At 40.7% G+C, this 26197-nt stretch overlaps 1 protein-coding gene across 1 annotated transcript in view; it reads left to right on the top strand.

The window, feature by feature from the left end:
* Positions 1–1555: 1555 nt before the first annotated feature.
* The window catches only part of LOC119745340 (zinc finger protein GLI2-like), a 32099-nt gene continuing 7457 nt past the window's right edge, over positions 1556–26197 (top strand). Inside the window, 7 exon segments of the mRNA XM_038221632.1 lie at positions 1556–1688; positions 14143–14430; positions 18364–18472; positions 19307–19491; positions 23342–23494; positions 24788–25064; positions 25592–25814. Coding sequence (XP_038077560.1) covers positions 1607–1688; positions 14143–14430; positions 18364–18472; positions 19307–19491; positions 23342–23494; positions 24788–25064; positions 25592–25814 — 1317 coding nt within the window. The 5' untranslated portion in view covers positions 1556–1606.

The following is a 26197-nucleotide window of genomic DNA, read 5'->3' on the forward strand; positions in this document are numbered from 1 at the left end:
TCTGTTTCTTCTTATATGGAGTCAGGGAACCGGACTACAGGAAAATGATTGTTTGTGTTAGTTTTATAGCATTTTTGAACCCAAAACCTCAAAAAAGTCAGTGTAACTATATTTGCTATATATTTCCAACCCCCCAATTCCATCCATTTCTGAAAATTACAGCAAATGCAAATGATGTATATTCCCTTTAACCGGGACACAAATGTGCATTTTCAAGGATTGCATTTAAAAAAATTACGTTGCACAGGCCCTTTAACAAAGAACCCTACATGTATATTCAACTTACTGAATTTTTTCATTCCTCAACTTAAAGGAAAAATACAACATTTGCAAACATCAAAAAATAAAACTACCAAATCATTTTGAAATACCTTGCTGGACTGTTAGTGAATGACAGTGTAAAGCATCCTGTAAAATCATGGCACCTGGTATACTGTCATTTTCAAGAAAAGTGGTATTTTTGTATCAATTTCCAACGCTGGTCGGCCGACCAGCATTGGAAAAAAAACTGGCTTTTTTTCAAAGACTGGCCCCAATTGACCATCGCACTTGTTTGCAATCGATTACACACCTATGAACGGGTACAAGCCAGCTAGACTGGTTCCCTGACCTTACAATTCCCCAATGTGCATGTATGTAAACTGCTCTGTTTCTTCTTATATGGAGTCAGGGAACCGGACTACAGGAAAATGATTGTTTGTGTTAGTTTTATAGCATTTTTGAACCCAAAACCTCAAAAAAGTCAGTGTAACTATATTTGCTATATACTTCCAACCCCCCAATTCCATCCATTTCTGAAAATTACAGCAAAAGCAAATGATGTATATTCCCTTTAACCGGGACACAAATGTGCATTTTCAAGGATTGCATTTAAAAAAATTACATTGCACGGGCCCTTTAACAAAGAACCCTACATGTATATATTCAACTTACTGAATTTTTTCATTCCTCAACTTAAAGCCTGATATACCGGTACATGTACATGTAGATGGTTTTGCTATAATTGGATTGTTGAGTGTTGACCCAGTGAGCTGAAGGCACTGTTTCTGTCTCCCGAAATCACCCTGGGGGCGACTCCAGTTGAGTTGTTGAGTTCAAAGTTCAGCTAGGATGCTCATCATGGAGTGAGGCTGAGAGCCAAAAAGCTTTGCGGGTTGGGTTACCACAAAGCACAGACATTGTCAGTGTAGCATTGTCGATGGACATTTACATGGGAGTGTTTCACTTCTTGGCTTTGTCTTAAGATATTGAAGTGTAAATTTTTTGACTTCAAGGTTGTACATGAAGTATGTATTTGATGTATATGTTGTACAGAAGGAATTCAAGGAACCGCATCTGGTGTCTTGGAGTAGTCAGTTGATACGGTTGAAGTTTTCACGTTGAATCAATGTTGCGAATCGTGTTGTAATTGTATTCATACCGGTCGGTCTTAAAAATTTTACCATCAGGAGAACAATATGTATGTTCAAAATGCTTCCCAGAATAGTTACACTGTAAAATGTATACTTAAACATATACTGTACTTATTTTTTTTCATTTTTTTTTTCAAGAAATGCAAGCAGTAACGTTAAGACAGTTGAGGTGAGTGGATGACCGAGGCTGAACGATGGCCACAGTCAGGCGTCATGAAGCCGAGACGAAGAAGAGAAGAACCAGCAGTAGCCCTAGGAACACACCTGAAGAACAAGGTACCGTCACCCCATTGCCCAGAATTAATCAAGAACCAAATTGTAATGCACCTATCAATTGTTAGACGCACCCATATGACCCCCGGGAATGGTGCGTCATTGTCCAACAGTGGGTCATCCCTTTGTGGCATCTATACAAATGTATAGTTTTGATGCTATTTGGCAACCTCTTTGACCGACTTTTTACAGATTGTGATGCACCTACTGAGGAAAAGCGGCAAACCCTATTGTTAGGCCCCCCAAAAAAGTCTCTGGTTTCTGGTATGGAGCTTGCCCAAAAAGTGGTGCGGCGACGCGGCTTTTTTTTTTTTTTACCTGATTTTTTTTGCCTCATATGTCGGCTGATGACTGCAAATGGTGCCCGACTAAACTTAGTGCAAATATATGGGAGTCCAGAGAGGCCACACAAAGCTTATTCTCGATCATAACCCCATCCAAAAACACGTTAAAATTGTGCAGCAGCAGGATTCCAGTCAAACCAGTGAGTTTGGCAGTTTTGAGACATCATCTTTCATTGAGAAAAAAACTTTTTCATTTTGCCGACGCGCATGGCTACAGCGACGCGAACGCATACCAGAAACCGGAGACTTTTTTTTTTGGCCTTAGACACACCAAATCGTGACTTGACACACCCTTGTGTCACAGCCCTGAAAAAGGGGAGTTCATGGGGTCTGCCTTACAATTGACAGGTGCATTATAATCAGTGGCTGTGCACTGAACTTGTAGTCAAGTCTATCACAAGTCAAGTCACAAGTCAATTCACAAGTCAAAGTCACAACAAATGGGATGAACAATAACAAAGGAATATACCTTTGTGGCAGGACCATTTGAATAGCTTGTGACTTGGGACTGAATGACTTGTGATGGACTTGTGAGGACTTGTGATGGGCCGCTCTACAAAATTGATATGTAGTGTACATTGTCCCTTGATGATGTATCAGGAAGATGCACATTTTAACACTCAAGTTTACCTTTCATTCAACAATGAAAGTCTACTTAAGCGCTGTTTGGGCTCCGTGCACAAGTACCCCTTCAACGGCTAGAAAAGAATAGTAGGGGGGAGACCTAGATGGGAGACCATCGCAAGTTAAATTTGAACGTATTCGCATGCCGACGACACCTGATGCTCAAGCGCGAGGGCACTATAGCTTAGCTCTTTGCACATTCAGGATAAATAAGTTGTGCGTACTTTGCGCGCGAACCAGTACAGTACGCACATGTAGTGTCCCGTCCAAGGGGCTCTCAAAAGTGGTAAAAACGCGCCCTCTTTTGTTGGCGCTCGGAGCCCATAGTGTACCCAATGCTGTCTGAAAAGCCGGTTCACAATTTCACCTAAAAAACCATTCGCTGCGAAATTCTCCGGCATTGAAATGTGTTCAACTTTTGCGAATTCGCAGCACAAATACTTGCCACGATGCCACAAAATCGTGTTCACGTTTGCTTTCGCACCGAGTGTGAACCGGCCTTTAGACCTTGTGCGAAAAAGGGGCAGAAGCTGATTGAACTTTTCAGCTTTTTTTGACGTCTTAATTTTTAGAAGTTCTCTAAACAAACCACTAAAATAGCGCCTTTTGAATGGCTGGTTTACGCAAGGCAACCCTCACTTGACGATTCAAAATAAAGCCAAAACTGAGGGTCCCCTTTTCACAAAACCCATGTGCCAACAAAGGAGAAAAAAAATCACCGGAATCATTGCATTTTAGATGCCCCAAGTCATATCACTCAGTTAAGTTCACACCCCTATCATTCAAGAATTAACGGTATTTATTTTATCTTCATGAACTCAGTCAAATATTTAGGGAAAAAACAAACATCCATAAGGTAATTGAAGTGAGCCCTCGTGTGTCAGATAATGTCATATAAGCGTCTATTGTTATTGCTGTTTGTGGAGGTACATTTTACAGTTGCGGTAATTGTGTTTCCGAGTAACAATTTTTTCGCTCCCACCTGGCCAGTTGCCATGGATGGCAACCCATCCCGCTCCCGTCATTTATCGCAATCGTTGGCCGAGATGAAACAAAACAGTAGACGGTAATGGTAGGGTCAAGAAGTTAATGCCATCCGGTGGGGATTCATGCTCCTTGACAACTTGGCATCCAAGACTCGGTATTCCCTCTCCCCCCCCCCCCCTTCTGTCTAAGACCCTTGCACTTGACTACTGTTGATAAACTGCGGGTCATAATCGTTGGGAGAGTGGTTAAATTTAACAGTTTACGACTGTGTTGGTGGATTGAAGAATCTCACGTGGATTTATGTTCGGGACTTTTTTGTTGTTTGGGGAGGTTGTAGTGATAAATCTTGCTTTCCTTTGCTGATGGTTGCAAATTGCTGTTCCTTGCTCTATGGGTACATGTAAACTTACAAAAGAGCGTGATGTTTGTAATTTGTACAAATTTTGTAAGCGTTTTTTAAAAATGCGCCGTGAACTTAAAGTTCTGTTCTGCACTACTATTTGACATCCCTTTTTGGTTAATTTGATTGAAAAGTGCACATCTTTAAACATTTAAAATTGTCCATACTTTGAATAACTGAGGGCACTGCTGGTGTGATGTCATTTCAGGAAGACACTGTTCAGTTTAGGGGTTTGCTGTTAAAATTGTGAACCCGGAATTTGCTCATTAAATTTGTAAGAAAGGTTTGCTCATCGGCTTACTACATTTTGTACCATGTACTGACACAACAATGAATCAACGAAGAAAAGAAAATTGACGACAGCAAAAATATCCAAACTTCCAGAAACTATTTGTGCTGAAATAGCTGTAACATCGAGGTTTCTGCCCGGAATGACTACACAGTTTTGCTCATGAATATGGAATTTCGCATTATCATAAAAACAAGGCACCAAAATGCCCTTGAAAATAGCAAAACGAAAATTAAAATAAGGTTAAGCTGGACACAAAAGTGCATTTTCAGGGATTTCATTAAAAAAATTATATTGCATGGGCCCTTTATAATGTCTGCAATGTTGATGATGTTTTGAGTTAATTGTTCAGCAGTCCTGTTCCATCCACATTCCTTCCTTCAAACCAGTCCATGGCGGCTTGATCATGTTTACTGACAGGGCTCAACCACCGGTATTATTCACTGACCATATTGGTCCAGTCCAATTGCTACTGGATCAAAAGATTTCGCCACCCATTGTGAGGACCTCTTGATTAGTTCTTGATCAAGTGCTAGCAGCCGCTCTTTAAATACGCTGAGCCATCCTTCTCTGTTTGTCAGTGTGCGCTCGGCAAACATGCTCTGATCTTACCACTGTTTGCCAGGATCTTTTCCATGAATGGATAAAAGCTCATGAATACTTTCGGCATTACACAGCGTGAGTGGATTTATACTCTCCACTCTGCCATAGCACAAAGGATGAAGTGGGGTTCTCAATAGAAACGTTTTCTAGTGGAGGATCGGTGGCGACGACAGGACGTTCCGCCTACCTTCTTGCTCCAGTGTTACTGACTGTGCTTCAGCCAGCTTGGTCTTGTTTGGTCAGTCTGAACAGTTTGTGTAGTGGTACTGTGTTGGGTGCGATCGGTCGATTTGTGCTATTATTCAGTTGTGCGGAAATATGTTTGTGCGATTTTCCTGTAGGAAATTTCAGACTTTACCTCCCTTTTACAAAACAGTCCTTCAGAGTGGTGAATTAGACAGAAAAAGTGGTCGATGGGTGGCAAATGTGATCAACCTAGAGCGGAACGGTCGACCGATAGCAAAGTGCGACAGACTGGTAGCGCAGTGTGATTTGGGCGTAGACCTACTGATTGCCCCCAACAGTTACACTTGTAGACAGAGTTCGAAAGTTGAAGTTTAAGTGGCCCAGTGTTGTTTGCACGTTGTTTGTCAGTGTCTCGAGTCAAGTCGAGTCATGACGTGAGAAAAGTATTGAGCAGTCCGTCTGTGACGGTCCGTCCCAATGTTTTGTTCAGTACATGTGCATGTAAAATCTAAATCAATAGATTCGGTGTAAAAAATAAGTGCAGCAAACAATCAAAAACTGCCTTCAACAGTTTTAGTGACGAGTTGGCCTGGGCATGGCGAGTAGTGGATTTTTCTACTGGGCGAGTAGTGGATTTTTCTACTGGGCAAGTAGTTTTCCCAAATTCTCATAAAAGCAGGAAAATAGCATGCAAGTCACACCACGTTCTTCAGCACTGAGTTATCCTTACTCTGCGACGTTTTTGGTCATTTACTTGATTTTTTTTTTAATTTTTGATTCATGGAATCCTAGGGAGAGAGAGGTGGAGGGAGTGATTCCCTGTTTGCAGGGGACGTATTAAGCCGTGAATCCTTAACCCGGTACCGGTACCTGCTTAGACTCGCGCCAGGACGAGCACTCGAGTAGATGAAAAACCAGGAGTAAAACAACGAGTATCATGAACTACTCGCAAGTTCTCGAGTAATCGACTTACTCGCCCAGCATTAGTGACGAGCTTCCAATCTTTAGGCCTATTACGTTTCTGTTGTGTATAAAATGTTAAATCAAGTGCCTCATGAAGTCCATCAAACTGTTGAAGTTAAACCTGTTTATAGAATAAAAAGGATAGCCAGTATCATTTGTCTTGATCCCAAAGTTGACACCAGTCTGTTTTGCGGGGGCTTCCTTTCACTGGGTCCGTAATCCAGTGTAATTTTTGTTGACTCTGGGTACCGCGGACCCAATTTGTGGCCACTTCACCAACTGCTCCTGTTTGAAGTGCAACCACTTCCCTGTCAGCAGCCTGGAAGCCCATTAGGACTATTTGTTATAAACTTATTCTCTGTTTACCATACCGATAGCATCATTTGGGTTTTTTAAATACGCAGGACCCCGACTGACATGTTTATGAGCTCGGATGATACAAAATCACTTCAGGGAGTATAGGGGAGGCTAACTCTAGTAGTAGAGAAATAAAAATGTGGAAGTTTCAGTTGGAGTTTTGGGAATGAGGTGAGAGATTACGGGTCAAAGGTCGCCTCATTCATTTCCCAGCGTTAACCCCGGGTTAGAATCAAGGCAGGGGACCACCCAGGTGTTTGTTTGTGTGTGGGCCCTGTGTCCTGAAGACTGGCTGTTTTTTAATAGTCCAGAGCACAACATCTCCTGTGCTTCTTTACAAAAGAGGAGACCAACAACAGAAGTTATAACTTGGGCACAGAGGACGGTGTGGTTTGTGCACACCCACACGGATAGGAATTGATCTTGGAACACAATGGATTTCCTGGTCTTCTTAATCAGCCGCCTCAAGGATACAATACTAGGCGGCAGGCGCTGCCTGGCTTAGTGATGGAGGCCGACATTCCACTGTTATATCTCACAACCGGCCACTGGAATCGGGCACAGGTGCTTAGCTGATTATCTCAGCTTTTCCTGGATCAATAATAGAAATCATCGAGTCAATTTCTTCTGGAATTTAATTTTGTTGTTGAAAAGGGAACAGTCATCCTGTGTCACCATCATGGGATAAACACAAAACATCATCATAGTTGGATTAAAATATAACTGATGTTGCGTGCCCAGGGGATCTTACCGTACCTTTGATGTCAGGAAGCTGTTTGTCCATCTGTATTGAAACGTACAAAGGGAACCTGTTTAAAAAAAGTGTTTGCGTCAGATTAACAGGTTTTCTGATTTGATTGTGTGTCAAATGCTGAGAGAAGTTGCATGTGCTCATTCAGTGCCATTTTCATTTGTGGAAGCTACTTTGAAGCAGTTCATCGAGGAGCTTCTTAAGTATCATTTTAAGGATATACCGTGTCCTCTGGTTGGACTTCTTGAGTAAGTATCCTACATGTATGTTTCCATTGTAATCCTGCAGGATCCAGTATAAAATAGCAATCAAAATTTCTTCATGGATTTCATAAGCATTGAGCTTTAATATGGAGTTTGTTTTGTGGTACTGGAGTTTGTTTTGTGGTACTCAAGGGGCTTCGGACTTCATTTTTTTATTTTGAGGTGGAGAGGAGAGGAGGGTGGGCACGCTGAGAAATGGGGGTTGGTGGAGCACTATTTTTATGCACAACATTTACATTTAACCCTGTAAAGTTAGTCAAATTTTATGTGCACATAGATCTCGTCCATCTACAAATAGTAGCGTTCTTTTATAGTCCTACATGTAGCTGCTAGATGTTGTTAGGGGGTACTCAGCAGGCTTCACAATTTGTTTTAGGGGCTTAAGGGTTTGGGGAGAAAGACGCCTTATTTTCTACAGTTCAGGGGGAAGGCCGCCTATTTTCTCGTTGCCTAGGCCAAAAAAAAAATAGTTCTGCTTCCGATTACATGGCATTCGAAAATAGGGTACCGGTAGGTAGGTAGGGATTTTTTTTTTTTTTTTTGGCAATTTTTTGTGTTTACGATCATATGGAGGCGTCTGCGTGTAGTCAAGGGTAAATGGTATAATGTGATGGTTTTGGGTGTTTTTTTCTAATTTTTCCAATAAAAAAAATTAGGGTAGGGGCTGTCAGAATAGGGTAGGTAGGGAAACCGGAAGCAGAACTATTATTTTTTTGGCCCTATTATGACTTAACAACCTGACACCTAAACTACATGGTACATGTACATGTATCTGTTCATGATGTTCTTCACTCGTTTGCATTCCTTTTTTTCATCAACTTTTTTTTTTACCCTCAACCTAAATCAATGGGGATTGGTTATTAGCCACAGCTAACCACTCTAATAATGTTGCCTTTCTTTCCATTCAATGCCGGCAGTCTGTTCCTTGTCACGTTAACACCTATAATCCATACAGCATTTGTAAATAATCAAGGATCCACATATGCCACCCAGGGCATGGCGTAACCTAATACAGCCTGGGATTTATTTACTACTTGGAGTGCCTCAATCATGACGGCTTTTACTCATGACCTGTGCAACCAAAAAAAAAGGGGACCTTCAATGACTTCAAGACTTGCGAAATAACAACTTGTAGACCACAATCCCTGAGAGAAATACCGGTACAGTGTGTAATTGCAGCAGGGTACTAGTGTTGTACTACAAAAATAACATGTGGTTGAGAAATCGATGAGTACCATAAATGTACATAACATGTACCAGTATGGAGTGGTATAATGATTATTATCCCTCGAAACATACATTCTGTGCCAAGTAGTCTTTTCAGTCAACATCAAACAAGTGACCATTTTCAACATTTAAGAAATCTCAGACTACATAAAGCAGGACTGACTGGCTGTGACTGTTTATATAACTCGACACAGTTTTGCTTTGTGCCAACAACCTGTCTGCTTTGTCTATTCATGGTCTGTTGACCCAGTTTGACTAGTCACAGTGCTTGTTTGATATGATCTGACTGCGGGTGACTAGCCTGTGTTAGAAGTATATAGCAGAGGAAGTGGCTGGAAATTTTGACTGTCTGTGACTGTTTAAATAGCAGGAGGGTTAAATAATTGATTGAACTGATATTGCACTCACTCCAGGACCAGCCTGTTCGCGGTCACATTACATTAAAATTCCTAATTAAAAATGATAAAAGTATAACTTAGCATAACGATGTTGACTTCTGACTGTAATTAGTTTACTTAAATTAGAACCCTTTGGATAATGTGCATTAATAATAAAGTACAAATAAAAAGGGTTATTCTGTGTCAATTCAACACGATATTTCACCCGACCCCTAACAGAGTTAAACTATATTTGGTGTGATGATTGGCCTGTATGAGAAGCCCCCAGAACTGAAATCTTTTGTGATTTGGCTCGTAAGTTTTTGAGATACGGGTCAACAGACTTTTGACTAATTAGCATGACCTCCAACTTTAAAAACTTGTATACATGTAGATCTCCAAAACTATAGCACCTACAAAGCCAAGTTGTACATCATATTAAAGCTCTTTGAAAGGCCTCCATTTCATAAAATAAAACCAAAATTGTAGCATGGAGCACAGAGAAAATGCGTACCAAAATGACATTTGACCTTGGATTACAAAAATAAATACGCTTCAAATTCATCATTCATTTTTTTCCCCCTGGATGTTAGCATGATGTAAGAAACAATCTTGGAAAATGTTGTGATGGGCGCTCTTAAAGTTTTTTAATTATGATTTATTTTAGATAGCATGTCTGAGTGCAAACAGTCCCGTTTTTGTCTGAGTTGATTAAAAAAAACTGGTTGTGGGGAAAATATTTTGGATTTTTAGGTCAAACTCATAATTTTGCAAAGTTTGTCAAATGTATACCACCAATTACTGAAAGATTTAGGACACAAGTCCTGAAATAATCTCCATTGTTTTCTCTAGACCTCCATGATAAAATCAAATTTCTCAGAATTTGATTGATTGAATCAAGTGAGCCAATTAATGAGCCAGATGACTTACCCACATGGTATGTGGGAGTTATCCCCAGGCCTGGCCTGGTGGGAGTAAGCTCCCTCTCGCTGTCTCATTTGTAAAACAGATGGTGGAGTTGGGAGGAGATAAGCTGGTTGTTCAAGGTGGAGTACCTCTTCCACGTTTCTATTAACCCTAACTGCCCTGAATCCTTCAAAATCCTCTTTGCCAATGCCAAAGTGGAGGAATTGGGAGAAATGAGGTTACATTGCAACACTGATTTCCTAGGATGCACTTTGTCAAGGTCTTTGGCCGGACCTTGTGTTGTTTTTGCTCAGCCATGCATAAATATAGGCCTGGAATGATTGAAATCCTCAGTACTGCTCCAGGATGTCACTGGCCAAGCCTCAACATATTGACAGTCACTGCCGCATGATTTTGCAGGATTCAGGCAGTGGTCACCCATCCACGATTCATATTCAAGAAATAATGGAGGAATTTGCAGGATTGAGGCTATATGCTATTTTTCCATGAGGCCAATTGGAGGATTTTGCAGGATCCTAGCAAAAAGGCCTATGGAGTTAGGGTTAATATCTTCAGCAAGATTTAATCAACTTGCAGAATTAATTCGTTTTGTTCACCAAACTTTCAGTCATTTGTAACAAGAGTAGCATGGTAATTTTTCCTTAGAATCGGAGTGGAAATTTGGAGGTTGTGTCTTTTGCCGTGGAATTGCCCCTACTGGTTGTTTCTGAGCAACTTCATGCGAAAACTTGACTGTTTGAAAGTTGAAACGACGCCAAGTCTCGTCAATGGAAAATTACACGTACTAGAAGTTGGCCTGTCTGATTTCAAACGGGAACTCCAAAGAGTACAGAGAAAAAGTGTCACTTTTGCTTAAAATGTACATGATCTGTAAAGTTAGGCTAAATAATAAAGTGTCTTGTACATATGTATACAAATGTGAATGTACATTTAGGACTGACTTTGTTGGCAGTGTGTAAATGGTATGATGCACATGATGTATCATCAAAGAGCCCACACTTGCCTCTCATGAGGTGGTCATACCGCCCTCTATCGTTCTTCTACGAGGCGAACTGAAAACCATGGACCTTACACTCCTGCACTTGACCCTTTATCTCGTTTTTTTTTTTGGATTGGACTTCACTTTGTTATCTCTGTACAGTCTGCACATGGCACAAGTAATTAACAATGTAAGAGCCACCAGGACACCTAATGATGAGGTTGTTGACTTATTACTCTGGGACCCTGATCTTTCCCGAATGAAAAAAGCACATGAGTTTTTCAAAAAAATAACTTAATCAATGACATCTGTTTGATCATGGTTTTGATTCATAGGCTTTGTTACATGTAAGTGGGGGTCTGTGGTTGGTGTGTTTTGGAGTACCTTGAGAAAGTGAAACTGTGGACAGCCTATCCATTGCCACATCTTTCTTGGAATCCATCTTGGCTGTGGTCACTGACCCTACTAATGACTTCTTGTGGTCGGCCCATTAAAAAAATAAGCTGGATTTTCTTGCGAAAACACAAAGGGATGGGCAATTCCAGTGTAGTGGAAGGAAGCCTAAAGTCAGTGACAGAGCCAATTTATCATGACATCTACACTACTGGTTGAGAGAAACAATCCCAAACTCCTAGTCTGTAATCTCCTTGACCATTACTAGAGGACGAATGTATAAAATTTGAAAAATACATTTTCAGGTTTATTCACTGAGCTCTACATGTATGATGTAAAAGATTTTTCATGGACTTTGTGCTGGAATTGCGCCCGTGTGTGTGGAGCTATAAACATCCCCCATTTTGGTGGATTTTGGTGGACTTGGTCCTGTTGGCCTGGTTTGACTAAATACTGATGGAGTATGATGGACTTGGGTCTGGAGGCCTAAAGCAAAGCATGCATTGGAAGCAGTGTGATTGATGGATTTTGGCGGACTTGGTCCAGTACTTATTAAAAGACAACTTTAGGGTTAGTCTTCAAAGATATTAAATGAAAATCTGACAAGGCAAATGAGGGAAACCATTCAAATATTTAATACAATTGTTTTTGTTCACTGTATGGAAGTCACTTTGCAAGTTAGGCCCCCCCCCCCACAAGTCTTCGGTTTCTGGTATGGAGCTTGGCCCAAAAGTGGTGTGGCGACGCACTTTTTTAAAAACTTTTTTCTTCTTCAAATGTCGGCTGATGACTGCAAATGGTGCCTGACTAAATTCAGCGCAAAATATATGGGAGCCAAGAGAGGCCACATAAAGCTTACACTTGATCGTTACCCCTTCTAAAAACATGTTAGAATTGTGCACCAGCAGGATTCCAAACGAACCAGTGAGTTTGGCAGTTTTGAGACATCATCTTACATTGAAAAAAAAAAAAGTTTAATTTTGCCGAGGCGCATGGCTACGGCGACATGCACACCAGGTGGTCTTAACTCTTTTCAAAGCAAAGAAAGAAGACAAAGTTGTGTGAAAAAAAGCCCAAACCATCAAATTCTCTTTATTGGGTTTACATATAAAAATTAAATTATTCTGGAGGAATTAACAGAATATTTCAAACTGAAGAAACAGTGTTAGAGCGCCTTCTCCTTTGATTCTGCTTCCACCTGTCCCCCCCCCCCCTCCCACCGACTAAAAATTAAAATAACAGCCAGATAAGATTTGTGCAACTGAATTGCCAAATGTTGATAACCCTCGGCTGATAGAGCGATAACCTTCACAAAACCTGCAGAAATTCTGTGTGTCTGGTTTTCAGTAGTGGAAGCTAACTTGAACCTTGATCCCTTGCGAGATTGTCAAAATGTGCTCCAGTTTTTCAGACCTTGCCCTTGCCTGAAAGACGGTGAAGAGTGACTTTGATTTAGATCAAAGTGGTAGTAAAACTAATGTTTTTGTTATGTTTTTTTAGGTTAAGAATAAAGAGTCACGTAAGCTGTGAATTAAAAGCTCACAATGAACGAGTCTCAATAGACCATTATCGTGCTGCCACCATTTCAGTCATGTTCCCCGTATCCAATTACAGTACTGAATGATAATGTTGTTTGTGCAAAAAAGAACCAGACTAATTTTCCTTCCAGCCTCCCTTTGGTTACGTTGATTTGAATGGGAAAAAAATATCAAGACGGCCGCAACATGATAATGGTCTATTTCTGGTATCTCTTTAGTCTTGAGAAAATAACCTGCTATAGAATTTCCTATACTCTAACCCGAATTCCCTAGGCATTTTTGCTAGGATGCAACTTCAATCCTGCAAAATCCTCCAACTGCCTCCATGTAAAAATAGCAAACAGCCTCAATCCTGCAAAATCCTCCGTTATTTCTTGAATGTGGTCCTTGGAGGGCTGACCACTGCCTCAATCCTGCAAAATTCTCCAGCACTGAATCACTGCCAATACGTTGAAGCAGAGCCAGAGACATCCTGGAGCAGTGAAGAGGATTTCAAGTATAATCTAGGCCCACAATCTTGAAACAGTGCATCCTCCAAAATCAGCCACACATTTTTGCCATATAGCCTCAATCCTGCAAAATCCTCCATTTTGCAAAGAGGATTTTGGGAAGGTTAGGGTTTAATGGCTTCTTTGAGAACTATTTTTACTAAAAATCAATTTTAAAGGTACCTTTTAGTCACTTTTTTGGTGCTAACCCTTCCCAAATCAAAAATTTAATACAACAAACAGAAGCACAAAAGACTCAACAATAAATTCTCAGGTATTCAGCAGTGTTCCTAAATCATTTGGTGTTTTATTTTCTCAATTATTTTCTATTTTTGTAAACCTTTAGTCCACAATGAATTTTCACTTGAGGTTCTCACCTTTGACAATTCTTGACTTTTATCTTACAATTTATCTTACAACCCTTCAAAATCCTACTGCATGTTTTGTTTGATTCTGTTGGAGTGAGTACTGCACTATTATTCTTTACATGGGGTTAGGCATACCACCATAATCAGAGTTTAGCAGTTTGGTGTTGAGTTACCATAAATGGTGCTGGATTTTGCAAGAGTGAGAAAGGTTCCTAGTAAATCACTCAAAAGGGGTAAGGGTTAATGCACCTTCTGATGACAATTTCTTGATTAAAGTTCGTCGTAGGCGTGTGATTTCAGAAAAAAATTCTGACAGTGACAGGCTGACAGCTCTTCAGAAACTGCAAAATCTAACATCAGACTCCTCTTGAAATCTTGGTGTCATTCTTTCAGACAAAGAGCAAGCAAGGCAGGACACCCATCGGAGCGGTGGTAGCACCACCAGCCGTGGGGGCCTGAGCACAGTCTGCGAGGAGCCCGCCTCCACCACGGATGAGGACCAACACAGGGACAGCCAACGAGCTAAGTACCTGGCCAGCCTACATGTACGACCGGTCCCCCTGGCTGCCTCGGTTCACCCACACCACTATCACCACCAGGCCCTTCACCATCACCATCATCACTCCCCGCCATACCTCATTGACCCTACCAACGGATGGGCGACCCTAGACCCCCGTTATGGTGAGTTGTAAACTTTTAGAGGTCTTAAAAGCCATGTAGGAACATTTGCAAGTATCTGGAAACGTACCTTTGATTTAACGAGAAGTTCCTTGCTCAAAGTGAAGATGGAACCGGTACCGAAACCCCCTTGAAATTATCCCACCTGAAATGGTTTCATTCAGAAGAAAGCAATCATTGAAGATGGTTTTAAAAAATGGACCCGCGATTTTTTACGTGCGTTAACAACAGAATAACTTTACAAAACCCCCAAAATTGTGATATATATTTGCTCTGTTTTCTCAAAATGTTTAGTATCCACTGAGCTGACACTCCAACAAGTTAGTTGTTATGCACCCTTCTTAAGATTGCGAGCAATTTTGTTGTTTCATACAAACAGATGCACAAAAAGCAAATGTTCCCATGTACATGTACATTACCTTTTACATGTAGTAGGCTATTTATAACCTTCAGTCACCCTAAATATCTTTTTACGGTAAGGAAATCCCACTTTCTATTTAAGGAAACAATCAACTCCCCCCCCCCAAAAAAAAAAGAAAACGCAGTTTGTTTCAAGTTTGAAAAATGCAGGTTTTTCAAACACTGACTTTGTATTTGTGGTTTCATACAAACGCAATACACAGCTCTCCAAACTTGGAAATAAATCCTAGAATCTCAACACATTGAGCGGCCTTGAAAATCGACTAACGTTTTTGCTGAATTTGTGATCTGATCAAAGTTAACTGCTCAGCCACCACTCCCACATCTCGAACCATTGATAGCGGAGACGTTTGGTTGAATATTAATTTTTGATATCACATCTTTCCACCCACCCTCCCACTCCAAATCTAATTTTGTGCTTTATTGACAATTAAAATTGTAGCCAATGGCTTAAAAAGAAAAAGAAAAAAAAGAGAAAGCATTGTTGAACAATTGTTAGATCCAAACTCCTAGTTTAAAGTCCAGTTATTTATTCCCTGTATCGCACGAGACCACGCCACTGGATTATCTCGCCAAGGGCCTCTCCAAAATTGTCGTTCGGGCTGACTTTGAACTTTTCAGAATGATTAGATCAGAGAGCTGGACACAAATTTGTACTTTGATTCTTTGGAGTTTTGAGGCCGCCCAGAGTGTCGGCAATAGTACCGGTTCTAGGCCATTGCGTCAGAAAGTAATAATTTGATGGCATTGTGGGTCAGAGAGACGGTAATTAAAAAGGGGTTTTGAATAAGCTGTCACCGCTGTCATGGAAGTTTACGGTGCTTGCATGCAAGGTATGGTGAAATCATTAGACTTTTAAAGATCTGGCATAAGTTAGTTGGCATTGGACAGGTACTTGTATATGGGGTTATACATGTATGTGGCTCTTATCTGAACCTTGGGTTTAGAAAAAAATCTGTGCCAGAATTTGTGCCAGAATTTTGTTGCTGTCATAGATGAACAATTAAAAACGTCTCAATCACAGATAAGTGATATTGTCAATTGTTCAGTTCCGGTATGTCAATCACTATGGGCTCCGTGCGCCAACGAAAGAGGGCGCCCGTTTACCTAGCAACGACGTACCATAGGCGGGACATTTAGTTGGTTGACGCGCACCGTAATGTAATGTACATGCAGTGGTACATGGTACGGCCGAGCGTCGCGGCAAAATTGCAGTCAGGCAAGATGGCGTCGGTCGGTCAACTCCCAACTGTGCTTTCTTTGCCGGTGAGGGGGTACTTGTGAACGGAGCAGATACCCCCTGTATCACTAGTACACAGTTTCTAGCATTATGTAAATGTCTGTGACAGAACTTTTAAGAACTCAGTGAATTAACCTACAAACTTGGTTTTTTTTTAGTTAAGGAGATTGCAGACTAGGAGTTTTTGGATCATTTTGTTGAATCGTCATGGTTAATGTCATGGTTAATGTTATCTTTGGGATCATTACTGACTGTTATGTTTACAAATTGTGTCGAATTTGTCTTTACTTTTCAGTCTCTAGATGTATCAAAATAGCCAATTCAAATTAATGTTAAATGTTGAAAATGCCATTGTTTTGTTGACATACTCTCAAATGGCGACAAATAATACTCAAAACATCCTCCAAATTTTCTGTATGGCAACGAGAATTTATACTCGAGCAGTCCTTACAGAACTTAAATTCTCCCTTTAATCCCGCCATATGAAAGTCTTCACTGCAAAACAAAAGGCCCCCATTCTGAGAGAAGTATACTGATGCTTGAGTTTGTGGGATAGTAAAGTGACCCAGGCCTGCCCTAGTGCCAATATGGCAAGTGATGAGGGACATATTCCAAATGGTGTTAAACTGATTCTGGGTTTTATACTGTTTAGCTGTGGACATTTTATGGTTTACACAATGCCAGAGCCTGTGGGATGTAAGTATTTATAAACAGATGAGAAAGTGGAATTCATCCTGTACCAGAAGCAGTATTAAGGCTTTCTTAAAGGGAAAATACAACATTTGCAAACATCAAAAAATAAAACTACCAAATCATTTTGAAATACCTTGCTGGACTGTTAGTGAATGACAGTGTAAAGCATCCTGTAAAATCATGGCACCTGGTATACTGTCATTTTCAAGAAAAGTGGTATTTTTGTATCAATTTCCAACGCTGATCGGCCGATCAGCGTTGGAAAAAACTGGCTTTTTTTCAAATACTGGCCCCAGTTGACCATCGCACTTGTTTGCAATCGATTACACACCTACACGTATGAACGGGTACAAGCCAGCTAGACAGGTTCCCTGACCTTACAATTCCCCAATGTATGTAAACTGCTCTGTTTCTTCTTAAATGGAGTCAGGGAACCAGACTACAGGAAAATGATTGTTTTTCTTGCTTTTTATAGCATTTTTGAACCCAAAACCTCAAAAAAGTCAGTGTAACTATATTTGCTATATATTTCCACCCCCCCCCAATTCCATCCATTTCTGAAAATTACAGCAAAAGCAAATGATGTATATTCCCTTTAAGTATGCATTAAAGAACTGAAATTTGAAGTCTGGTTGAAAAACAAAGTAAACTCTGTGATGCACAGTCGAGATGGATTGTTTTCAGTGAAATTGTCATTGAAGACAGAAGCAGTATGAAGGCTTTCTTGTATGTGCTAAACTGAAATTTGAAGTCCGGTTGAAAAGCAAAGTACCGGTAAAGTCTGTGATGCACAGTTGAGATGGAATGTTTTCAGTGAAATTGTCATTTTAAGACAGAAGCAGTATGAAGGCTTTCTTGTATGTACTAAAGAACTGAAATTTGAAGTCCGGTTGAAAAGCAAAGTAAAGTCCATGATGCACAGTCGAGATGGAATGTTTTCAGTGAATTTGTCATTTTAAGACAGAAGCAGTATGAAGGCTTTCTTGTATGTGCTAAACTGAAATTTGAAGTCGGGTTGAAAAGCAAAGTAAAGTCCATGATGCACAGTCGAGATGGAATGTTTTCAGTGAAATTGTCATTGAAGACAGAAGCAGCATGAAGGCTTTCTTGTATGTACTAAACTGAAATTTGAAGTCCAGTTAATAAAACAAAGTAAAGTCCGTGAAGCACAGTCGAGATGGAATGTTTTCAGTGAAATTGTCATTTTAAGACAGAAGCAGTATGAAGGCTTTCTTGTATATGTACTAAACTGAAATTTGAAGTCCGGTTGAAAAGCAAAGTAAAGTCCGTGATGCACAGTCGAGATGGATTGTTTTCAGTGAAATTGTCATTTTAAGACGGAAAGTTGAGTTCTTTACTGTTCTTGCATCTTCAAGGACAATTGCAACATCTTACATGTAAGATAAGGTATTGATTTTTTTGGTTAAATTGTCCTGTGACTGAGTCACTGACTGAGTCACTACTAGCCAAGTCTTGTCTTGTTAAATTTTAATGAGTATTGATACACAAACTTTCATTGTCAATAGTGTAAATTGAGTTATTTTTTTGTTGACTTCTTCCCTCCCCCCCCCCACTCTTCTCAGTACATGCCATGGATGGACGTCTTAGTTTCCACCCACCCATTCCTGTAGACGCAAGGACGCATGAGGGACGCTATCACTTTGACACACCGATCCACCACCCGCTGCATGGGTAAGTTGAAAGTTTCACTCAAAAAGGGTTCAATGAAAAATTAAAGTTCAAAGTTTCACTCCAGAAAGGCTCATGAAAAATTAACATGCACCTGTGGAGCATGTTTTATGGACACAGTTTCATGGTCAGAGCTTACGGAAAGATTATGAAAAAAAAATCCTCTGGTTTGTATTGGCAGGATTCGAACCCACACAATTGTCTACTCACTGTCACAAACTGTTCTGGATTTGGCAGAAAAAAATCCGCCCACTTTTTGTTTGTGTACATTTCTTGCCGCGCTTGTGAGTGACTTTGGCCGAGCTGCCTGGGTCACCTGACCAAAAGTCGCGATCTAATTAGTCAGTGCAAACTGTTTGATTGACAGACAGGAGGATCGCTCGTTAACATTTTCCCAACCGAAAAAAAATTCCCATCACAAGTCAGTGAATTCTTATATTATTAATTTTTATCATACAAACTAAATAATATTCATTATTGGTGGTTTTTTTTGCCCTTCGCCGATGTATTTTTGTGAAGGGCAAAAAAAATCAATATTGAATTTACATCACACCGACGCAAATTCCCTCGTATGAATAACTTAATTATTACTAGCCCCCTTGGACTAAGACGTTGACAAAATTGGGAACTGCCAACATAGGGCTGGATAGCTCAGTTGGTAGAGCACCGGGATGGCAATCCGAAGGTCGCAGGTTCAAGCCCCGCTCCAGTCAATTTCTTTGTTCAACTTTAAAATAATAATGCACCTAGTCAGTTTCCTTGCGTGGTTTATTTTTAAAAAATAACAATAAATAAATGAAATAATTTTTAATTTATTCCATTCTCCATCCATCTTAGGCATGCATCGGGCAGCAGTCCTTCTCTCTCCGATGTCTCGTTGATTCGGCTGACCCCCCAGAGGGGGTCTACAGACTCCCCCAGCTACCCTCTCTACATGCAGCACTATGTGGACCAGTTTAGGGGCAGTCCTGCCATGTCTGCGCTGTCGCATGCACGGGGAATCAGCCCCAGCGGCTCCTATGGTGAGTCATGTTGTTAATTGGTCAGATTTTTTGTACCAAACGAAGGCACTGTATCGTCGCCATTTTCTGGCTACAAACAGTTAAAATAAAACGTTTATTGAAGAAAGTTAGCAGCTTTACTAATATAAAATTTAAGAAAGTAGAAACAGGTAATTACTTTTTAAATCAAAGTAACAGTGTACCCCAAAAATTGTGTTATTCCATTCCTGGCCTTTTCGCTAAAAAAATATAGCCTATCGAGGAAGTGATTGAAACAGAAATTATAGTCCAATATTGGATGTTTTCAAACCCCATATAAGGTAAGCTTATTATAGGGTAATGTTCAGTCCCAAAAAATTATATTTCTAATTTTTTTTATTATGATAATACCACAAAAATTTGCTCAACCCTAACCGCCCTGAATCCTTCAAAATCCTCTTTGTCAAAGTGGAGGAATTTGGAGGATTGAGGTTACATGGCAAAAGTGTGTTACTGATTTCGTAGGCTGCTCTTTGTCAAGGTCTTGGGCTGGACCTTGTGTTGTTTTTGCTCAGCCATGCATAAATACAGGCCTGGATGATGCTTGAAATCCTCTGTACTGCTCCAGGATGATACTGGCCAAGCCTCAACATATTGACAGTCACTGCCGCAGAAGTTTGCAGGATTCAGGCAGTGGTCACCCCTCCACGGACCATATTCAAGAAATAATGGAGGAATTTGCAGGATTGAGGCTATATGCTATTTTTCCATGAGGCCAATTAGAGGATTTTGCAGGATTGAGGCTAGATCCTAGCAAAAAAGGCCAAGGGAGTTAGGGTTAAAGTCAGTTCCAGTTTCAAGTTCTTCCTATTCCAGACTAGGTGATCATTATTTAGTTTAACGTGATCCTCACAGTTTTTGTATTTGTTTCCAGTCAAATTGGTGTACTGTACAATGTCAGTGAATTCTAAAGTAATTGGATACATGTACATTTAACATGACACGGACACTCTGCATGCCTCAACTGAAATTGATTTTGCTATTTTTTTTTCTTCAGAGCAGTTTTCGTACGTCTCGAAGAGTTTTGCTTGTTTTGATTTTTAACTGGAATTTATTGGAATTTATGTGCACTGGGAATGATTTTGTTTGTCTAACGCTCGTACAAAGTTCATACCACACTTAACTCACATTTTGTAAATCAGGTCAACAAGACAAGTCATCACGAGTGAATCACAAAAAACTCTGTCACATGTCATCCACTGATAGTGGTCCCAAGTCCAGTGACATGCTAGTATTCCACAGAAACTGTGACAAGGGCATTCCTTTGTCATTGTTTACTCCTCTGTTTACTTGTGACTGACTTGAGATTGAACTTGTTGACATGTGATTGATCTCTCGATTGATTGAACATGTAACTGTGTAACTTCATTTAACCCTAACCCTCCCAAATCCTCCAAAATCCCCTTTGCAAAATGGAGGATTTTGCAGGATTGAGGCTACATGGCAAAAGTGTGTTGCTGATTTCGGAGGATGTACTGTGTCAAGGTCTTGGGCTGGATATGTGTTGTTTATGCTCAGCCGTGCATGCCTAGATTATACTTGAAATCCTCCACACTGCTGCAGGATGTCACTGGCTCTGCCTCAACATAATTGACGGTGATTGTCGGAGGATTTTGCAGGATTGAGGCAGTGGTCACCCCTCCCAGGACCACATTCAAGAAATAACAGAGGATTTTGCAGAATTGAGGCTATTTTACATAGATGCAGCTGGAGGATTTTGCAGGATTGAGGTTACATCCTAGCAAAAATGCCTAGGGAGTTAAGATTTAAATCAAATTAATTTGATTTATATCACCCCGACGCAAAATTCCATCTTATAAGAGTTAGGGTTTAAACCACATTTTCACTGACATTTAACAAATGATTTTCAGGAAAGTTCCTTTGCGTGTACATACATGTACCTCTATGACTTGCTTTATCGCTAGTTGAAAGTCCAACATGCTCGTTGTGGTAGGATATTTTTGTAATGAAGCAGTCTTATCTTTTCCATAATTGGATTTTGAACCTTCCAGTCCTGCAAAAATAACAAATTTTTAATCTTGTTTGAGAAGTTAACAAATCAGAGTTAACATTGGGAGTTTTTCTAGTTGCTACCTCAGTGTCATTTTTATTTATTTATTAATTTTTTTTTTTTCCATGGCATAAAATTGTTGGGTGTTTTTAACTTTGGGCCATGTCAACTGACACTTCAACATCTCTTCAAATAAAAACAAATCTTGTAAAAAGGAGATTTACTAAAACAAAAGAGGAAAAAAGACAGAAAAAAAAGGAAAAACACATTGGGTCAGTCTCTTATGGGTTAGTATGTGATGCAAGTGTGATGGTACATGGTGCCCTCTGGAGACATGTGCACAATAGGAAACAAAGATTGTATACATCTCCAGCAATTTCTAAAGGTGAATACATCTCCACAAGGTTATCACGAAATAGAAATATGGATTTTACTCAAAAATTAGGAATTTCCAAAGTGTGTTGACTTGTCACAAATTGAAGTATTTTATGTAAGGGATATTAAATCTGAATTTCAGCCCAGGAAATTAATTCTGGTTAAAATAGGAGCATTTTGAAAGTACATTTTCAAACTCCAAAACTTTAGTACACGAGGGCAAAGAAATGACTCCACAAGGATATAAATTCCAGAATGTGTGTTTGAAAATGTTCTTGTTTTAGCACTACACTGTGAGTGATTAAATAAACATGTACGTATCATTGGGCGTCTGAAGTCTGTACATGTCTGGAATGATAGAGTGATTATTGCTTGACGAAAGACGAAACCCTGAAAGTCATGGAATATAGACCAAGAGATAGTCACATACATGTAGTTTGCATTAAACTAGGACATGAACAGTTTATCTGAAGAAGATATTCATTCATGTACATGCGATCACGTACTGCCTGTTTCTGTGAGGACATCACGTTGGCTTCAAGATTGACCAGAAATTTTCTTCCAATACTTGACCGATAACATTTGCGACTGGATTAGGTTGGGGTTGTAAGCGGATATCAGAGAAACAGTCCTCTCCAGTGGATGACAAGCCCTCCGGCTTTAGTGGACATTCTTTTGAGGAAGCTTGAGGTCAGAGGTCACTGTAAGGTGACCTGAGCTCTGCTGAGGAGATTTCTTTTGACAGGAGAAAGAGCGAGAGAGAACGTGCATGTAATGTAATTTCCTTCTTAGATTTTTGTTTAGCACAGCCTATTAATAAGGGAATAAATATGTGCTTGGTCAGTATTAAACACTCTGTTTCAGACCAGTTGGAGTCTGGATGCTGCTAATTACCCGAGCCGAAGGTGAGGGTAATTATCACAAGGCGAAGGATTGTGAACGTTCACGGGATTTCATAGTACATGTACTAGTAGTCAAAATTTTATGTGACACTGGAAAAGTGTATAAGACCAGCCAGCCATATCTTTATCAACCGTTTAAAACCGGCCACGTGACGGGCTCTCGACCAATAGGAAACTGTATTTATTAATACAGTATAACTGTTGGTTGTCTTGCAGTTAGAAACTATGAATTTCTCAAGAAATATCTTGTAGATTATTCTTAACAACCCCCTCCCTTTCCAAAGAAAAGAATTACTGTAAATTAACTGCTTTTAACCACTTGCTGCCGGGATTATTTTTGGCGGAAAAACACCATTTCTTTTTTTAACCTACGCTCAGTTAGGATATTTCATGATAATTTGACTGACTTTCATGTTTGGATGTTTGCATTATTCAATTACCTCTAAGGTCGATTCAGGTAGAATGGTATACTAAGTATTTTTGTCTCATGAAAGGTCCGTTAATGTTATCTTATTTTTCTCTCGATTTGTTATTTTTGTTTCAGGCGAGGGCGCCATTCCGCCCAGCCATCCCAGCAGCATGCCCTACCACAGCCATCTCAGTCAGCACAGTCTCATTGCTCCGGAGTTCCTCAGTGGCCCGCCCAGCACAGCCGGGAGTATCGAACACCCGGCGCTAGATGTGGGATCCATTGAAGGTAGTTTGCAAATGCAGCATAGACATAGATAGATAGATGATACAGAATGGTTTAAGGGGAAGTGGTAGTGCGAAATTACTGTTCCTGAGGCGTTAGCCAATTTGACTACTCATAACGCGAAGCTGATGGAGGAAGTCAAAATCAGCCAAGATCAGATGGACCACTTATTTCGCACTTCTTTCCCCCTCCCCCAAAAGAAAACTTTTTTTTTTTAAAAGACATGTTTCGTAAATTAAAAAAAAGAAGTTTTGTTTGTCTTTTTATACCTCATTCATACTTAACTTTCACTCTCAAAAACTGGAATAAATTTTATAATAAATCCGTATAATTGTAAGGTTTTTAATACGTTACAACTAGCAACGGTACTTGCCATGGCTCGTAATACGCCGTAGAAGTGGTTACGTCATACGCCACTGAAGTCACGCATTGCCCGGGATGATGTGTCCACACACACACGGCCTAACGTAGCAATACGCACTGTGTCCACTTTTTCATCAATTTTTCATCCATTGGAAAAGAAAAATAACCGCACCCGTCACGTCGTGAGTGACGACTACAGTCAGCTACGAAGCACTGGTCCAATTGTCCAGTCTGAGATTTTTCAACTAGTATATGATCATCTAAATTGCTTGTGTAAATCGTATGGTAGACATGGCGGAGGAGACATTGTTTTGACACATCACTATTGGAGATGACCCCGCGTGACGTCACACTTCTACAGTGTATTACATATCCCTTTTCACACTAGACAAATCTCGGGATTGACACAGGGTTGACGCAGGGTTGAAAACATGCATCGTTCATACTTGAAGAATTTCAACCCTGCGTCAACCCTGCGTCAACCCTGCGTCAACCCTGAGATTGATTTGACCCGGGGTTGAACTCAACCCTGCTCCAGACCAGTGTTGAGATTTTCAACCCGGGTTGAAATTCTTGCCAGGGTTCAAAACAGTGGTAACTGAGCATGATAAGCTCAATTTGCATGAAACAAGTGTGAAACGATGCAGGGTTGAATGCGGGGTTGAAAAATCAAAAACTCAACCCGGGGCAGCACTGAGGTCGCCCAGGGTTGAGTTCAACCCAGGTTGAGAGGCTCCAGTGTGAAAAGGACTAGCATATGCACATGTCAATGGAAGTGGCTAAAGCGCTCCCATAGACGTGTGTGTTACTGCCATAGCCATAGCCATAGCCTTTACATTGTAACCTTTCATTGATCTATTGCTTCTAAAGAAACCTTTACACGCAAGTGCTCACTGATGTCAAGTTGCCTTTGTCCCCCCTCCTTTCTCCAAGGTTCCCGTTTTTCCACCCCGCGTCCCAGCGATCGCCGCAGCCGCAAGAGGGCGCTGTCCATCTCCCCTCTCTCCGGCGAGTGCCTGGACATCAACGCCATGATCCGTACCTCGCCCAACTCCCTGGTGGCTTACATCAACAGCTCCCGCAGCTCTTCCAGTGCCAGCGGGTCCTACGGCCACCTCTCTGCTGGGGCTGTGAGTCCACTGAGCTGGCACCCCTCTGCAACGCCAATAGCGCACCTGCAGCAGCTCCAGCAGCAGCTGATGAGACAGAGGCAAGTCTATATAGATAATTGAATGCCTGGTCAGACCAAAGTTCCGGAATTGATGCGGCGACGCGGCTTTTAAAAAAAAAAATGTGCCTTTTGTTTTCTTCCAAGCTTGGATTGTACTTGGATGGACTACACAAAATTCAGGGATATTTTAGGTACTATTTTGCTTTTAGATACTATTTTGCTATTTTAGGTACTATTTTGCTTTTTTTGGGGTGTCCTCATGTACATTGGTGTCCTCCATAATTTGCCTTGGTGCCCTCGATCATTTGCCTTGATGCAATTTCCCATTCCTTGGTGCTCTTTGGTAAAAAAAATTGAGGATGTGCGGCAATAGAGGGCGCTGTTGGAGCTACCACAGAACATTTTGGAAAAAAAAAAGGATTGACGCGCATGATTAAAATCGACGCGTGCGCTGACCAGAGACCGACTATTTTGTTTGTTTGTTGCCTAAAACAGTATTAACAGAATTATATACACCTTCAGCTACCACAAAATTTCTCACCCATGAAACAATTGCCCACCTACAGGTCCGGCATAGGAAATCCTTTCATGCCGTCTGGCATCCCGCCCCCGTCAGCAGCCGTACAGCATCATCCGGCGATGGCTACCCTGCTTGCCCGCGCCCACCCCCACCCCCACCCATCGGGTAACGCTAACGAGGAACCCACAATGCCAGCGATGACGGTTGACGTGATCGGCAAACACGGCATACGGACTGGAGCAGATAAAAATTCCACGGACTCATCCCAGGTTAGCATTTTTGTTATGAGAATTTCAGCGGTTAGTCCAATAATTCTTCATGAATTCAAGTATAATCTTACTTGAGCAAAGATAATGTTACAACATCTTTTGCATGTTTTTTGGCCCACTTTCAAGACTTGCAAACCACTTATATTTCAAGAGATATATGTACTCTGCAGAAGAGAACCATGTTCTGAAAGTTTGCGTCATGTGACCATGACGCAAAATAAGATCTAGAACTCTCGGTTAAAGTGGAGTAGGCCCATATTGTGCCTAGTACAAGTACACACAATTTCATCGGTATCACGTCAGTCACAAGTCGGTCACATGTTAGTCACAAGTCAGTCACATATCAGTCAAAAATCAGTCTCAAGTCAGTCACAAGTCGGTCA

The sequence above is a fragment of the Patiria miniata genome, unplaced genomic scaffold, assembly GCF_015706575.1.
Source record: "Patiria miniata isolate m_02_andy unplaced genomic scaffold, ASM1570657v1 HiC_scaffold_7, whole genome shotgun sequence".
In the NCBI taxonomy this organism is placed as follows: domain Eukaryota; kingdom Metazoa; phylum Echinodermata; class Asteroidea; order Valvatida; family Asterinidae; genus Patiria; species Patiria miniata.